At 51.9% G+C, this 14,053-nt stretch overlaps 3 protein-coding genes across 8 annotated transcripts; 2 read left to right on the top strand and 1 right to left on the bottom strand.

Moving 5' to 3' along the window:
- The first annotated feature begins 421 nt into the window (after positions 1–421).
- Positions 422–3,032, top strand: LY6G6D (lymphocyte antigen 6 family member G6D). Of its 2 annotated transcripts, none has more exons than XM_039467434.2 (3): positions 422–532; positions 636–758; positions 2,698–3,032. In XM_039467434.2, exons 1-3 carry the CDS (start codon positions 478–480, stop codon positions 2,919–2,921), a joined length of 402 nt encoding a protein of 133 aa, XP_039323368.2. In that variant the 5' UTR covers positions 422–477; the 3' UTR covers positions 2,922–3,032. The 2 variants fall into 2 exon arrangements, with proteins under 2 accessions (XP_039323368.2, XP_074254345.1); XM_074398244.1 differs by having other exon boundaries at positions 2,577–3,032.
- A 1,486-nt stretch (positions 3,033–4,518) lies between these two features.
- On the top strand, positions 4,519–13,934 carry MPIG6B (megakaryocyte and platelet inhibitory receptor G6b). 5 transcript variants are annotated; one of them, XM_010332260.3, is made up of 6 exons: positions 4,519–4,759; positions 10,335–10,682; positions 10,839–10,929; positions 11,281–11,321; positions 11,463–11,542; positions 11,682–13,934. In XM_010332260.3, exons 1-6 carry the CDS (start codon positions 4,750–4,752, stop codon positions 11,784–11,786), a joined length of 675 nt encoding a protein of 224 aa, XP_010330562.1. In that variant the 5' UTR covers positions 4,519–4,749; the 3' UTR covers positions 11,787–13,934. The 5 variants fall into 5 exon arrangements, with proteins under 5 accessions (XP_010330562.1, XP_074254342.1, XP_003944386.1 ...); XM_074398241.1 differs by lacking the exon at positions 4,519–4,759 and adding an exon at positions 6,581–7,572; XM_003944337.4 differs by lacking the exon at positions 4,519–4,759 and adding an exon at positions 8,474–10,143.
- Positions 5,045–8,421, bottom strand: LY6G6C (lymphocyte antigen 6 family member G6C). The gene is made up of 3 exons (XM_003944341.4): positions 8,293–8,421; positions 6,474–6,584; positions 5,045–5,392 (listed from the first exon to the last, which is right to left on the bottom strand). The coding sequence occupies exons 1-3, from the start codon at positions 8,342–8,344 to the stop codon at positions 5,178–5,180; spliced, it is 378 nt and encodes a 125-aa protein (XP_003944390.1). The 5' UTR covers positions 8,345–8,421; the 3' UTR covers positions 5,045–5,177.
- Positions 13,935–14,053: the final 119 nt, after the last annotated feature.

Here is a 14,053-nt window from a genome sequence, read left to right as displayed (position 1 = left end):
CCACAGCACAGTGAGAAGAGGGGCATTGCTTTGCATATTTGTGAATTTAATATCAGGCTCCATGGGAGATGCCGGGGTTTTCCTATCGCTTCTGCATTCAGTCTTTGGGGATATGTTGTTTTCATTGAAGTCTAGTATATGAAGAAAATCTGATCTTACACAGATAATTGCAAAAGGAAGCCCCTCAAGGACCCTGTGAAAGAGTCTCGGGGACCCCCCCAGGGATTCTTGGCCCACAGTTTCAGAACTGCTGCTGAGGATAAAGGAGTTTGAGGACTCCAGAAGATGCTGAGAGCATGCCATGGGGCCCCTCCCCGTCCCCACTGGGGCCCCTGGGGCCTGCTAGGGGAGACTCTTTCCTCCTTTTTTATAGCCCTATAAAGCTCAAGGCAAGGGGGATATAAGGCTGACAGAGCCGGGCTGGGGAGGGGGGTGGGCGGGAGGTAGAATCGGGTAGGCTGACACAGGTAGACTGCGATGAACCCCCAGTTTGTTGGGATCTTGCTCAGCTCCCTGCTGGGGGCTGCCTTGGGTAAGGAGGCGGCCGGCCAGCCTCTCACACAGCCTCTCGCACAGGCCTCCTGCCAGCAGGCTCCACCGAGGGCCCAGGTCCAGCGCCTCTTTTCTCCTGCCAGGAAACCGAATGCGGTGCCAGGACTGCGGTGGAAGCTCCAGCAGCTCTTGTAAAGAGGCCGTGACGACCTGTGGTGAGGACAGAGCGCAGCCAGGCCTGGAACAGCTCAAGCTACCTGGAAACCGTGAGTCCTCAGTTTCTTCCTCTTCCCGCAGCCTTTCCCTCCCTCCAGCCCCACGTCAATCCTTCTGGCTTCCAGAACGCTCCAGGCTCAGTCTGGCTCTGAGCAGATGGTGTGGCTGTCAGAGGAGAGCAGTCTGTACCCCTTCTGGCTCCTGGCATGGAGCCCCCAAGAGGCCCACAGGCCTTGTGCCCCCACCTCCCCACTCCTTACTCTCCCAAAAGAATCTCATAGGCCCATTAGGTCACAGATGAAAAGCTCTGGCCTTGAAAGGCCAAAGTTAAAAGCAAACTTCGAATTTCCGGCATTAGCTAAGGACCAGGGAGGGGGTGTGTGTGTGCGTGTGTGCGTGTGTGTGTGTACATTATTTTAATATTTTATTTTAACATAATTTCGGATTGACAGAAAAATTGCAGAAGTTTTCGGCGTCTCCTAATGCTAACATCTTACATAACCATAGTACAGTTATCAAAATCACAAAATAACATTGATATAATACTACTGACTAATCTACAGACTTTATTTGATTTAGCAGAATCTCATATTGCATTTAGTTCTCATGTCTTTTTAGTCTCCTCTGATCTGGGCCAGTTCTGTTTTTCTTTGATTTTTATGTCCCTGACACATTTGAAGAGCCCTGATAAATTATTTTATACCTAGAGTTTTTTTTTGTTTTTTGTGTTTTTTTTTTGAGATGGAGTTTCGCTTGTTACCCAGGCTGGAGTGCAATGGCACGATCTCGGCTCACCGCAACCTCCGCCTCCTGGGTTCAGGCAATTCTCCTGCCTCAGCCTCCTGAGTAGCTGGGATTACAGGCACGTGCCACCATGCCCAGCTAATTTTTTTTGGATTTTTTAGTAGAGACGGGGTTTCACCATGTTGACCAGGATGGTCTCGATCTCTTGACCTGGTGATCCACCCGCCTCGGCCTCCCAAAGTGCTGGGATTACAGGCTTGAGCCACCGCGCCCGGCTTATACCTGGAGTTTAAAATATCACTTTTAGGGCCGGTGCAGTGACTTATACCTGCAATCCCAGCACTTTAGGAGGCCAAGGTGGGAGGACCACTTGAGCCCAGGAGTTGAGACCAGCCTAGGCAACATAGGGAGACTCTGTCTCTAAAAAAAAAAAGATTAAAAAATTAGCTGGAGCAGGGCACCGTGGCTCATGCCTGTAATCCCAGCACTTTGGGAGGCCAAGGTGGGCAGATCACCTGAGATCAGGAGTTCAAGACCAGCCTGGCCAACATGGGTAAACCCTGTCTCTACTAAAACTACAAAAATTAGCCAGGCAAGGTGGTGCTGCCTGTAGTCCCAGCTACACAGGAGGCTGAGGCAGGCAAATCACCTGAACCCAGGAGTCAGAGGTTGAGTGAGCCAAGATTGCATCACTGTGCTCCAGCCTGGGCGACTGAGTGAGACACTATCTCAAAAAAAAAAAAAAAAAATTAGCTGGGTGTGGTGGCACATACCTGTAGTCCCAGCTATTCAGGGGGCTGAAGAGGAAAGACTGCTTTAGCCTGGGAGGTTGAGGTTACAATGAGCCATGGTCATGCCACTACACTCCAGTCTGGGTGACAGAGCAAGATCTTGTCTCTAAAAATAAATAAATAAAATCATTTTTAGATTTTAAAACATTTACATATATTTGATATACTAAAATTATAGAATGTCCCTCTATTTGTATTTATCTGATATTTTGCCATGAGATTGAGGTCATGCGTTTTCAGCAAGAATATGCAGAAGAGATGTTGCGTCCTTCTCACTGCGTCACATCAGGAGTTTACAACGTCAATACATTAACTTTGATCACTTGGTTTCAGGGAGGTGTTTTTTGAGGGGGCAGAAAATCCCTTTGGGCTCCTTGAAATCATATCTGCTCTGCCCCCGAAGGCAAGTCCTGAAGCCAGGAGTCCAACACCTCAGTCTCATTCTTTCTCTCAGCCTCAGTGACCTTGATTCATCAACATCCAGCCTGCGTGGCAGCCCATCATTGCAATCAAGTGGAAACAGAGCCAGTGGGAGACATGACTTATCCAGCCCACAGGGACTGCTACCTTGGAGACATGTGCAACAGCGCCGTGTCAAGCCATGTGGCCCCTGCATGCATTTTGGCTGCAGCAGCTACCGCCCTGGGCTGGCTCTTGCCAGGACTGTGGAGAGGGTAGTGGGAGTAGGGAGGGGTAGAGAAGGGAGCAAGGGAGCAAGGGTCGTCTGAACATCTAAAATGAGAAAACAAGCATTCTTCTGTGAGCCATTAAAATCTATGGACCACTCTACAGCTGACTGGAAAACTGCATCTATCTTTTGTTGATAGGTGGGCTAAAAGGGTTATATGGGGCATCCACGTTCTAGTTTGGGGGTTACCAAGCAACGGTGGGCTTAATTACATTGGCGCACTACTTAACCAAAACCCCAGGCCGGGCGCGGTGGCTCAAGCCTGTAATCCCAGCACTTTGGGAGGCCGAGGCGGGTGGATCACCAGGTCAAGAGATCGAGACCATCCTGGTCAACATGGTGAAACCCTGTCTCTACTAAAAATACTAAAAATTAGCTGGGCATGGTGGCACGTGCCTGTAATCCCAGCTACTCAGGAGGCTGAGGCAGGAGAATTGCCTGAACCCAGGAGGCAGAGGTTGCGGTGAGCCGAGATCGTGCCATTGCATTCCAGCCTGGGTAACAAGAGGGAAACTCCGTCTCAAAAAAAAAAACAAAACAAAACAACAAAACAAAACAAAAAACCCAAAAGGCAATGGCTTATCTGCCCTCCATGGCTCCTGGATCCTGTTGCTGAGTTGAATCTTCCTTGGCAATGAGATTCACTGAGTGGGGTTGCCAGGGTTTCATGAGCCTGAGTCTGTGTTTGCTCCCCTTTCTCCCATTCGCAGCTCGGCTCCCGATAGGCCTATTTTGAATTGAGAAAGGAAATGTAAAGTCTGGGTGTGGTGGCTCACACCTGTAATCCCAGCACTTTGGGAGGCTGAGACGGGTGGATCATGAGGTTAGGAGATCGAGACCATTCTGGTTAACATGGTGAAACCCCGTCTCCACTAAAAATAGTCCCAGCTAGTTGGGAGGCTGAGGCAGGAGAATCACTTGAACCTGGGAGGCAGAGGTTGCAGTGAGCTGAGATTGTGTCACTGCACTCCAGCCTGGGCAACAGAGCAAGACTCCATCTTAAAAAAAATGGAGAAAAGATAAAGAACAGGGATCTGGGGGGAAAAAAAGAAAAAAAAAAGTAATATAAAAACTGTGCGGCCGGGCGCGGTGGCTCAAGCCTGTAATCCCAGCACTTTGGGAGGCCGAGGCGGGTGGATCACGAGGTCAAGAGATCGAGACCATACTGGTCAACATGGTGAAACCCCGTCTCTACTAAAAATACAAAAAATTAGCTGGACATGGTGGTACGTGCCTGTAATCCCAGCTACTCAGGAGGCTGAGGCAGGAGAATTGCCTGAACCCAGGAGGCGGAGGTTGCGGTGAGCCGAGATCGCGCCATTGCACTCCAGCCTGGGTAACAAGAGCGAAACTCCGTCTCAAAAAAAAAAAAAAAAAAAAAAAACTGTGATAGGAGAGCTGCTTGGTGCCCTACTTAGTAACCAGGCCAGGTGAGGCCTCTGCCTTTAACGTGAGAGAAATTGAGGAAACAGAGTCTCGGGCCCCATCCCATGCCTCTCTTATCCTTTCTGGAGAGCCCTCAAGCCAGGCTGCACCTTCTTCTTGGCAATACATCAGGGGTGTGGCCTAAATTTAGGATATGAGTTGTTTCTCCAAACACTGGGGCTTGTGTGCCACCTGGAGACTCTGGAAGGGAGGACGAAGACCTGAAAAACCTGTTTCTCCATTTGCCCCAGCCTCAGCCTCCCAGGGAACATCCCTGAAGGATTCCTGTGTAAGGGTGGGAGACTGAGTGTTAGTTGCTGGGAGGTGACCTGATCCTTAGGTCTTCTGATAATAAATGCACGTTTCATCAGACTCGGACATTTATTACTCAAAATGGAAAGAGGTGAGTATGGGGATGGGGTACGTATGGGAGGCTGGGTTTGGGGAGTCAGCCCTGTACAGTGAGATCATCAGGTCCTTGGGGGAGCCTTCACTGGGGACAAGACAGAAACCTCATTTCAGGCCCAGATCCCAATCCCTCCTCAAGTAGGGGACAGTAGAGTATAGGAAGCAAAGTGGGGAGTCCTTCTAGGAGCCAGTGGAAGCTCTGGAACGAAATGGGAAGGGACTCAGAAAAAGCTGAGTGGAGGGTGTGAGGTGGGAAGGATGGGACGGATGAGGAGACCACTTTGGAACATTGTTTAATTAAAGAAATGGGAGCTAGGGAGGGACCATTCTGTAAAGCCAGGGGATACGGGAGAGACAGGGAGAGAGGCTCCGGCCAAGGCAGGTGGGAGGAGGGGCAGCCGACAGAGTGAGTCTCAGTGCAGCAGCCAAAGTCCAAGGCCAGCCAAGGAGGTGAGGAAGACAAGGCCCAGGGCCGGAGTGCGCCGGGGGCCCGCGCTGTTGCAGTTGTCTTTGCTGCAGCACGTGGTGTTATAGGTCAGGCCCAGCTTGCGGTTGGTTTGGTTGAAGGCCTCCTGACAGGGCTCTTCTGGTGTGCCACAGCGCAGATTGGAGAAAACCCACATCTTACCTAGGGGTAGGAATGGGCAGGGAGTCAGCTAGGATGGGCACCTGGCATGCCTGTGTCCACCTCCCCACCCCTTCCACTCGCCCAGGCTTCCTTCCTTCCCATCTCTGTCTGGGGCCCTCCCCTTCTCTTTTCTCAGTCTGATCTTCCTCCTGCACTTCCGTATCCCCACTCCCCCAATCCTGGTTCTATCACTTGCTGGCAGTTAGGCCTTGGACCTTTTACTGTGTCTGTTTTTTTTTTTTTTTTTTTGAGATGGAGTTTCGCTCTTGTTGCCCAGGCTGGAGTGTAGTGGTGCGATCTCAGCTCAGTGAAACCTCTGCCTCCAGGGTTCAAACTGCTCTCCTGCCTCAGCCTCCTGAGTAGCTGATTTCACAGGCATGCACCACCACACCTGGCTAATTTTGTATTTTTAGTAGAGACGGGGTTTCTCCATGTTACCCAGGCTAGTCTCGGACTCCTGACCTCAGGTGATCCACCTGCTTCAGCCTCCCACAGTGCTGGGATTACAGGTGTGAGCCACTGCGCCTGGCCTTTTTTTTTTTTTTTTTAAAGATAGTCTCACTCTTACCCAGGCTGGAGTGCAATGGCACAATCTCATATCGCTGCAACCTCTGCCTCCCGGGTTAAGCGATTCTCCTGTCTCAGCCTCCCAAGAAGCTGGGATTACAGGTGCCCACCACAACACCTAGCTAATTTTTGTGTTTTTAGTAGAAATGGGGTTTCACCATGTTGACCAGCCTGGTCTCGAACTCCTGACCTCAAGTGATCCGCCTGCCTTGGCCTCCCAAAGTCCTGGGATTACAGGCATGAGCCATCATGCTCAGCTGTGTTACTCTCTCTTTGTGAGGCTGTTTCCTCAATAGAACAATAGCACCCACATCTTAAGGTCGTCATGAACATTAATTTTAAAAGAGGCATGCAAAGACATAGGATGTCGCCTGGCACACAATCATCTTTGGGCAAATATTATCATTGCTATAATTCTCTGTTTCTCCACCTCAGTCTTGCCCCATTTGGGCCTCAGTTCCGACCATAGAGTCTCCCACCTCCCTGCTCCCCCCGCGAAGGAAGGGGATGTTACCAAGGTATGCGTGTGTTGTCAGGCATTGCTGTCCTGGCTCCAGGCGGCAGGACTGCCGGTCCACACAGCCCAGCACAGGGACCTTGTAGCAGGAGTGACAGCGAATGTCAGCTGGGGAGACAAGAGTCAGGCTGAGGTGATGGGGTCTCTGACTTACCTGGGGATAAGCTGAGCTGGGGTGGGGGTGGAGGGTGGAGAAGAGCTATCAGGTAGGTGCTCTAACCTGTTTGGTTGTTTGGTCTAGTAGGGACAGAACAGGTGAGTGACGCAGGGAAAATGGAAAGTGGGCGTCAGGTAAAGGTAAAGTTGTTGCTTTGTGAAAGGCCCACGCCCTACATATCTCCCTTCACTCCACCCCATTTGGAGATGAGTCAAGAGGGACAGAGCTATGAACAAAAACAAGAGGCTGGGGATAGATGGAATGTGAACAAGGTACCATGGGGAAATACCATGGGTGGTGGAGGAGGAGACGGAGACCTGAAAGAAGGAGAAATAATGAAAATGACAATTGGCCGGGCGCGGTGGCTCACACCTGTAATCCCAGCACTTTGGGAGGCTGAGGCGGGTGGATCACGAGGTCAGGAGTTTGAGACCATCCTGGCCAACATGGTGAAACCCCAGTCTCTACTAGAAATACAACAATTAGCTGGGCATGGTGGCGTGTGCCTGTAATCCCAGCTACTTGGGAGGCTGAGGCAGGAAATCGCTTGAACCAGGGAGTCGGAGGTTGCAGTGAGTGGAGATGGCACTACTGCACTCCAGCCTGGCGACAGAGTGAGACTCTGTCTCAAAAAAAAAAAAAAAAAAAATCATGAGGGTTACAACACTGTCAGAAATGCCTTGGAACTTGAGGCTGGCAAAGAAAGCCATCTGTCGCCAGCTGTAGCAATTTACAATTTACTCTTCACCTCCTGGAGCTGGCAAGAGCACGGGAAGAGGAACCAGACCTGAATAGAATCCTCTCACCCCAGTAGCTCTTCAGCAGAAAGGAATAATACCTGAGAGACAGATCACCAGATTCCATCTGAGCACCTTATCAGAATGGAGAGGGTGGATACCGAAGGCGGCACCCCAAAGTTCCTGCTTCAGCTAATTCAAGGTTTGGGCTGGCAAGATTTGGTGACACAGGGTTGAAGGGTGGAGGAGCCTTGTAAGTGTACCTCAGTGAAACCCACCTCACCCTGGAGGTGAGTGGTCCGGGTGTCCTCTCTCTAAAAGTTCAAGAAAACGCTCTATTTCCATGAAGGCTCTTAGATGTCACTGGAACCATCTAGAAAGCTTCCATCCCGGGTAGGGGAGGTGGTATGCAACCCAGGGGGAAGTAGAGGGTATCTAGGAAAGGCCATGGTTGAGAGACTGAATATCTAAGTCCCTGATGGAGTAGATGGGGAGGGTAGGCTACATAAGGAGCCTGGAGCTGGATGCCTAGGACTTTGAGAGGACATCTGAGCAGACAGAGGAGAAGCAGGTGAGCTAGATTCTGGAGAGTTGCATATTGAAGTGGGGCTGGTTGGGGAACTGGACACCAGAGTTTCCAAGGAGGGAACACCTTGGAGTGGGGAACAGGGGACCCAGAGCCCTGGCAGGTGAGGAAAGTGGGTCTTTCTTGGAGATGGGGAAGATGGATGGCGAGCTGGCTTTTTGAGAAATAGAGCAAGGAGGCTGTCATAGGGAAGCCTGGTCTTGGTGGCACAGGACAGCTGAGCCAGTTGGGGCTGGGGGTGTTGGGATCCTGAGTGGTGGCACAGGACAGTGGGTAGAGCAGGGTGTAAAGGTGCTGACCAGGAAAACCACGTCCTTGGGGCCCCCAGGTACTCACCTGAGACCCAGCAGAGCAGAGCAGACAGGGTGAGCAGCAGAAGGCCTTTCATGGCGAGGGTCCTGAGAATGGTGGCAGCCACAGGAGCTGCTAGAGTCGATTTTGGAAGATCTGGCTCTGGGAGTTGGGTGACCTTTTTGGAATTTATAAACCCAAAGGCTCCTCCCTTCCCTGCCTCTGGTAGCCCCTCCCTTCTCACTTACTACACAGCTGACCAGAGAAAAGACAAGGGGTGGGGAGGCGATGAGCAGGACTGAGTGGGGAGTAGGGATGGGAGAGAGGGATGGGGGAGGGCAGGTGCCACTAGTGTACAACACCATTGTGGTTCTTGGTTTCAGGCCAAGATGCCCCTCCTGGCCCCCAGCTAAGAGTTCTGCTGCTCAGTCCTGTGAAAGAGCATCATCAAAGGCCTCTGTGATTTGTAGTGTCCATGGTGGTAGCTTCTGCTGGTTCCTGGGAAACGGACAATGGGATGTGGCCCAAATTAACTGCTGAATTTGGGTCCCTGCTGGGCATTGATAGCAGCATGCTGGCAGAAACTGGAGATGGAATGGGTCAAATTATCTCCATTCAGCCCTCACTTGGCCTTTCCAATGTCCGCTCAGCCGCAGGATGGATTTGTGACTCAATGATGGCTTCTGTGATGCCATAGCAGCAGAGGCAGGAGCTGGGGCTGCTCGTCCAGGAGAGCCACTGCAGGTCTGCTAAGTAGGGGCTGGCTCAGGCCCCCATGAAGTTTCTCAGGACCTCACCCCAGCTCTACTTGCGCTTGGTGTGGCCTTGTTGCTCCAGTCCAGTGGCAGCAATTGTCCTAGGTGTGGCTGTGTGCACCTGCACCAAAGTGCCTCCCCCGTCAAAACCTGCCAACTTGGGCAGGGCATCAAGGCAGGAGGAACAGCGTGGGCACAGAGAGGTGAGGTAGAAGCTAAAATAAGAATAGAAACAGTTGGCTGGGCACGGTGGTTCCTGCCTGTAATCCCAGCACTTTGGGAGGCTGAGGCAGGCAGATGGCCTGAGGTCAGGAGTTTGAGAGCAGCCTGGCCAACATGGAGAAACCCCATCTCTACTAAAAATACAAAAATTAGCTGGGTGTGGTGGCAGGTGCCTGTAATCCCAGCTACTTGGGAGACTGAGGCAGGAGAATCGCTTAAAACCAGGAGGCAGAGATTGAGGTGAGCCAGGATTGTGCCATTGCACTCCAGCCTGGGTGACAAGAGTAAGACTTTGTCTCAAAAAAAAAAAAAAAAAAAAGAAAGAAAGAAAGAAAGAAAATAAAAAGAAATAATAGAAATAGTAATAGTAATAACATCAGCAAGCACTTACATAGTGATCCTGTGTGTTCTAGGCAGTTTACATGTATAACTAGTTCTCAAAATGCCCTACAAAACAGGGGTTTTTGTTGTTTTTGAGACAGGGTCTGGCTGGCTCTGTCACCCAGGCTGGAGTGCAGTGGCCTGATCACAGTTCACTGCAACCTCGACCTCCTGAGCTCAAGGGATCCTCCCACCTCAGCCTCACCAGTAGCTGGGATTACAGGAGCACCTGTAAAGTTAAGCAGGCAAAAAGCATTTGTGTAAATGGCCCAAGCACACATTTTAAGTGAGCACCGTTTGAGGGCTCTGAGTTTGCCTGTGAGGATTCCCAAAGGGATCTGTGTAGCTGGTGGCACCTCCCCCTCTCTTATCGGAGCCCCCCAGCCCCTCCGTTCTCCCCACCCCCAGCTTCCCTCCGGTTCCTTCCCCCCACTCCCCGGTGATTAGCTCGCAGCCTCTCCTCACCACACCCCGACTATGGCTGTGTTTCTGCAGCTGTTACTGCTGCTGCACTCGAGGGCCCAAGGAAACCCTGAGGGTAAGTGAACCCTGGGAGAGCTGTGATAGACTCCGAGGGGCTGAGGCAAGAAAGGGGGCGCCTAGTAGGGTGGGTTGTGTGTGGGAAGATCCAAGATGGCTGGAGTGCAGAAGAGAGAAGAGAAAGAGACGGGATGGGGTGTGGTCTTGCCCTATGAACCTGCCCTAACCACAGCCTCCGGCCTCCCCTAGCTTCTCTGGAAGGCCACCCTGGGGACCTGGTGAATCTCTCATGCGTAGGAGTCTCTCACCCCATCCGCTGGGTCTGGGCGCCCAGCTTCCCGGCCTGCAAGGGCCTGTCCAAAGGACGCCGGCCAATCCTGTGGGCCTCTTCCGGCGGGACCCCCACCGTGCCTCCCCTCCAGCCCTTCGTTGGCCGCCTACGCTCCCTGGACTCTGGTATCCAGCGGCTGGAGCTCCTCTTGAGCGTGGGGGACTCAGGCACCTTTTTCTGCAAGGGCCGCCATGAGGATGAGAGCCGTACAGTGCTTCACGTGCTGGGGGACAGGGCCCATTGCAAGGCCCCGGGGCCTACCCACGGTAGGTCCAAGGCCTGTGAGTTCAAGGGTACTTAACTCCCACGCAGACCCGTAGGAGGGAAGAGGGCCTTGGCTGGGGGTTCTTGAGTGGGACAGCTGGCTCTCTGTCGTCATACCCCTGACCTCAGCATCCCTCCCCGCCACGCCGTTCCCCCAGGGTCCGTGTATCCCCAGCTCCTGATCCCGCTGCTGGGCGCTGGGCTGGTGCTGGGACTGGGAGTTTTGGGCCTCGTCTGGTGGCTGCACAGGTGAGCAAGAGCCTGGTTAAATGGGGAGTGACCAGAGGTGGAAGGGGCAGGACCAGAACCTTCGTGAAAGAAAGAGCTAGACCTAGAGCCCTTGCCCTGGGTTGGAGAAGAATGGGAGAGGTGGAAGGTGGGAGCGAGGCCACTGGCTGGTGAGTGCAGCCCAGCCAGCAGAGATGAGCCCGAAGCGCAGGGGGGTCAGAGCCTGGGCTGGACTATCTGTGGGGGCAGAGTCTAAGGTGTTTCCGGTCTGAGCCTTCAAGTTGCTGGACTGTCGTTGGCACGGCCTGCGTTCCAGGAGAACCAGTAAGACAAGACTGGTGACTCTCAAAGACTCTTATATGTCCCTTACAGGCGCCTGCCCAAGCAGCCGATTCGACCACTCCCTAAATTTGGTGAGACTAACCCCACCCCATTTTCTTTCTCCTACACACCCGCCCACTCCCCACCCCTCAGTTCCTGAGTCTGAGCCCTTGCTGGGAACAGACACGTTGGTCACCTTCTCTCCATCCTTCAGCTTTGTCCCCCCCACATAGCTCCACTTGTGAAAGCCGAGCCCCAGAGAGCAGCAAAGGAGGAAGAGCCCAAGATTCCAGGGGACCTGGACCAGGAACCGGTAAGGGCTTGGGGATGGAAAGAGGGCTGGCCAGAATGTCTGAGGAAAATGTACCAAAAAAAAAAAAAAAAAAAAAAAAGGCCTGAATCCCAAGGAAGACTGTGGAGACCATCTTGTCTTCCTCTCCTTCCTCCTCCAGAGCCTTCACTATGCGGATCTGGACCATCTGGCCCTCAGCAGGCCCCGGCGGCTGTCCACAGTGGACCCTGCTGATGCTTCCACCGTCTATGCAGTTGTAGTGTGAAGGGAAGCCCTTACTCTAAACCGCCCAAGCTGGGGGCTCCCAGTTCCCCATAATCCCTCTCCCCTCCCTGATCCCTCACCTGGAAGAGGAAGGCACCATGGTATAGAAATAAGTGCTAGACTGGAAGTCAGGAGACCCGGGTTCTAGGCTGTCTCTGCCACTGATGTTACTCCTAAACTTACTCCCATGTCTCCCGTAACCTTCATGTCTCCCTCGCCACCGGTGTCCCCTCTATATCCAGTCAAGCCCTATCTCCTGTCAAAGACATCAGTAACTCCCAGACAGTTGCCTTATCTCTTCACTTCCTTCACTGTCAAGCTTTGGAACCGGGGGGCACACACCTGCCTCTTCCATTTTCTTCTCCTTCACTCTATCCCCACTGCTCATCTGTCGAAATTGCCTGTCTGCTCTCCACAATGTTGCCAATGGCGTCCTAATAGTCACACCCAGTAGACGTTTTCAGCATTCATCTGGTTTGACCTCTGATTACTGCATTCTTTAAGCTCTGTTTTTCTTTGCTGCTGGTGTTTTCTTTTTGGACTCCTTCCTTGCTCCATATCCCCACAGTACTTAACTCCCCACCATTCTAGGTTTGCTCCTTTCTCCTCCTTTCTTCTCTTCTAGCACACTCTCATCCATTCGGTCCTCAGCCCCTACCTCTGCAAATGACACCCAGAACTCTCTCTGGCTCAGATCTCAGATTTGGGATTAACAAACTTCCCCTTAGACTTTCTGCCTGACTGGCCTCAGGCATTTTTGCTCTCTGGATGTCAAACCTAACTCATTGTCATCTCTGAAGCCACTCCCTTAATTCTCCTCTGCATTCTCTCCTGAACAACCCAGTTGCAGGAAGGGCACGGTGGCTCATGCCTGTAATCCCAGCACTTTGGAAGTCCGGGGTGGGCAGATCAGGAGGTCAGGAGATTGATGCCATCCTGGCCAACATGGTGAAACCCTGTCTCTACTAAAAATACAAAAATTAGCTGGGCGTGGTGGCACTTGCCTGTAATCCCAGCTACCTGGGAGGCTGAGGCAGGAGAATTGCTTGAACCAGGGAGTTGGAGGTTGCAGTGAGCCGAGATCCCAGTTGCCCATCCCAGAAACTGGGAGTCATGCAGGCCTCCTTCTTCTCTCACTCCCCCACAATGAGCCATCAAATCCAGTCTATCTTAACATCACTGTCAAACCCACACTCTATTCCACGCCCAGTGCTGCCATGTGAATGTACTCTCCTCACTTCCTTCCTAGATTACCCATAGCCCCACCTCATCCTCCTACCTTGCTTTCCTCCCCTGAAGTCAGAAAGATCTTCCTCAAGAGATAACTGCTCCTGACAGCCCGTATTACAGAACGGAAGTACTTTCCTTAGCTTCAGCTCTGTGCCCATGTGCCCTGGCTTTGGATACAAGGTACTACAACACTTTGTCTATTCTCCAGGCTTATTTCTATCATTCCACATGTACATCTTAGAAAATGCCAGCCTCAAGCCGGGCGCGGTGGCTCAAGCCTGTAATCCCAGCACTTTGGGAGGCCGAGGCGGGTGGATCACGAGGTCGAGAGATCAAGACCATCCTGGTCAACATGGTGAAACCCCGTCTCTACTAAAAATACAAAAAATTAGCTGGGCCTGGTGGCGCATGCCTGTAATCCCAGCTACTCAGGAGGCTGAGGCAGGAGAATTGCTTGAACCCAGGAGGCGGAGGTTGCGGTGAGCCGAGATCGCGCCATTGCACTCCAGCCTGGGTAACAAGAGCGAAACTCCGTCTCAAAAAAAAAAAAAAAGAAAATGCCAGTCTCAGAGAATTCTCTCTAGCCCCAAAATATCTTTGCCCAGTGCAATTCCTTCTTCCTGTATTACCTCTTTCCCTCCTTCCACACTACCTGCCTGGCTGATTCTTATTTATCTTCAGTTCAAGTGTGGCCTTTTCTGGGAAGCTGACCCTTCTTGCCCACTTTTGCATACACTTTGATGCCCTAGGACACACCCCCCTTATTTCCCGCATAGAAACAGCCTCTTGTAAATTGTTTCATTACAACCTGTATTTCAGTTTGTAAGAAATTTGCCCATACTATGAGCCCCCCAACATCAGGAGACTGATCCTTTGGATGTCATTGCTAAGCCTCAGTAAATGAATCAATGAAAATGAATGTCCCTGGAAGTGTCATTTCTTTTTCTTTATCAAATAGGGATGGACTGGTAATCTACCAGTCTCTGAATCATCTGACATTTAGATAAATTCAGTGAGTGATCCACCCATACACTCTCT

Source organism: Saimiri boliviensis, chromosome 4, assembly GCF_048565385.1.
Source record: "Saimiri boliviensis isolate mSaiBol1 chromosome 4, mSaiBol1.pri, whole genome shotgun sequence".
Classification (NCBI taxonomy): Eukaryota; Metazoa; Chordata; class Mammalia; order Primates; family Cebidae; genus Saimiri; species Saimiri boliviensis.
The sequence above is the reverse complement of the archived record's forward strand: the minus strand, read 5'-3'. Positions and strand labels throughout refer to the sequence as shown.

Bases quoted from the DNA above. Each gene is read 5' to 3' on its own strand.
- LY6G6D (XM_074398244.1), top strand. From the start codon at position 478: ATGAACCCCCAGTTTGTTGGGATCTTGCTCAGCTCCCTGCTGGGGGCT. The intron at 533-635 runs GTAAGGAGGCGG...TTCTCCTGCCAG, and splicing joins CCTGCTGGGGGCTGCCTTGG to GAAACCGAATGCGGTGCCAG. The intron at 759-2,576 runs GTGAGTCCTCAG...ACTTGGTTTCAG, and splicing joins GCTCAAGCTACCTGGAAACC to GGAGGTGTTTTTTGAGGGGG.
- LY6G6C (XM_003944341.4), bottom strand. From the start codon at position 8,344: ATGAAAGGCCTTCTGCTGCTCACCCTGTCTGCTCTGCTCTGCTGGGTC. The intron at 6,585-8,292 runs GTGAGTACCTGG...TTGTCTCCCCAG, and splicing joins TCTGCTCTGCTGGGTCTCAG to CTGACATTCGCTGTCACTCC. The intron at 5,393-6,473 runs GTAACATCCCCT...TCCTACCCCTAG, and splicing joins GACAACACACGCATACCTTG to GTAAGATGTGGGTTTTCTCC.
- MPIG6B (XM_003944337.4), top strand. From the start codon at position 10,083: ATGGCTGTGTTTCTGCAGCTGTTACTGCTGCTGCACTCGAGGGCCCAA. The intron at 10,144-10,334 runs GTAAGTGAACCC...GGCCTCCCCTAG, and splicing joins GGCCCAAGGAAACCCTGAGG to CTTCTCTGGAAGGCCACCCT. The intron at 10,683-10,838 runs GTAGGTCCAAGG...CCGTTCCCCCAG, and splicing joins GGCCCCGGGGCCTACCCACG to GGTCCGTGTATCCCCAGCTC.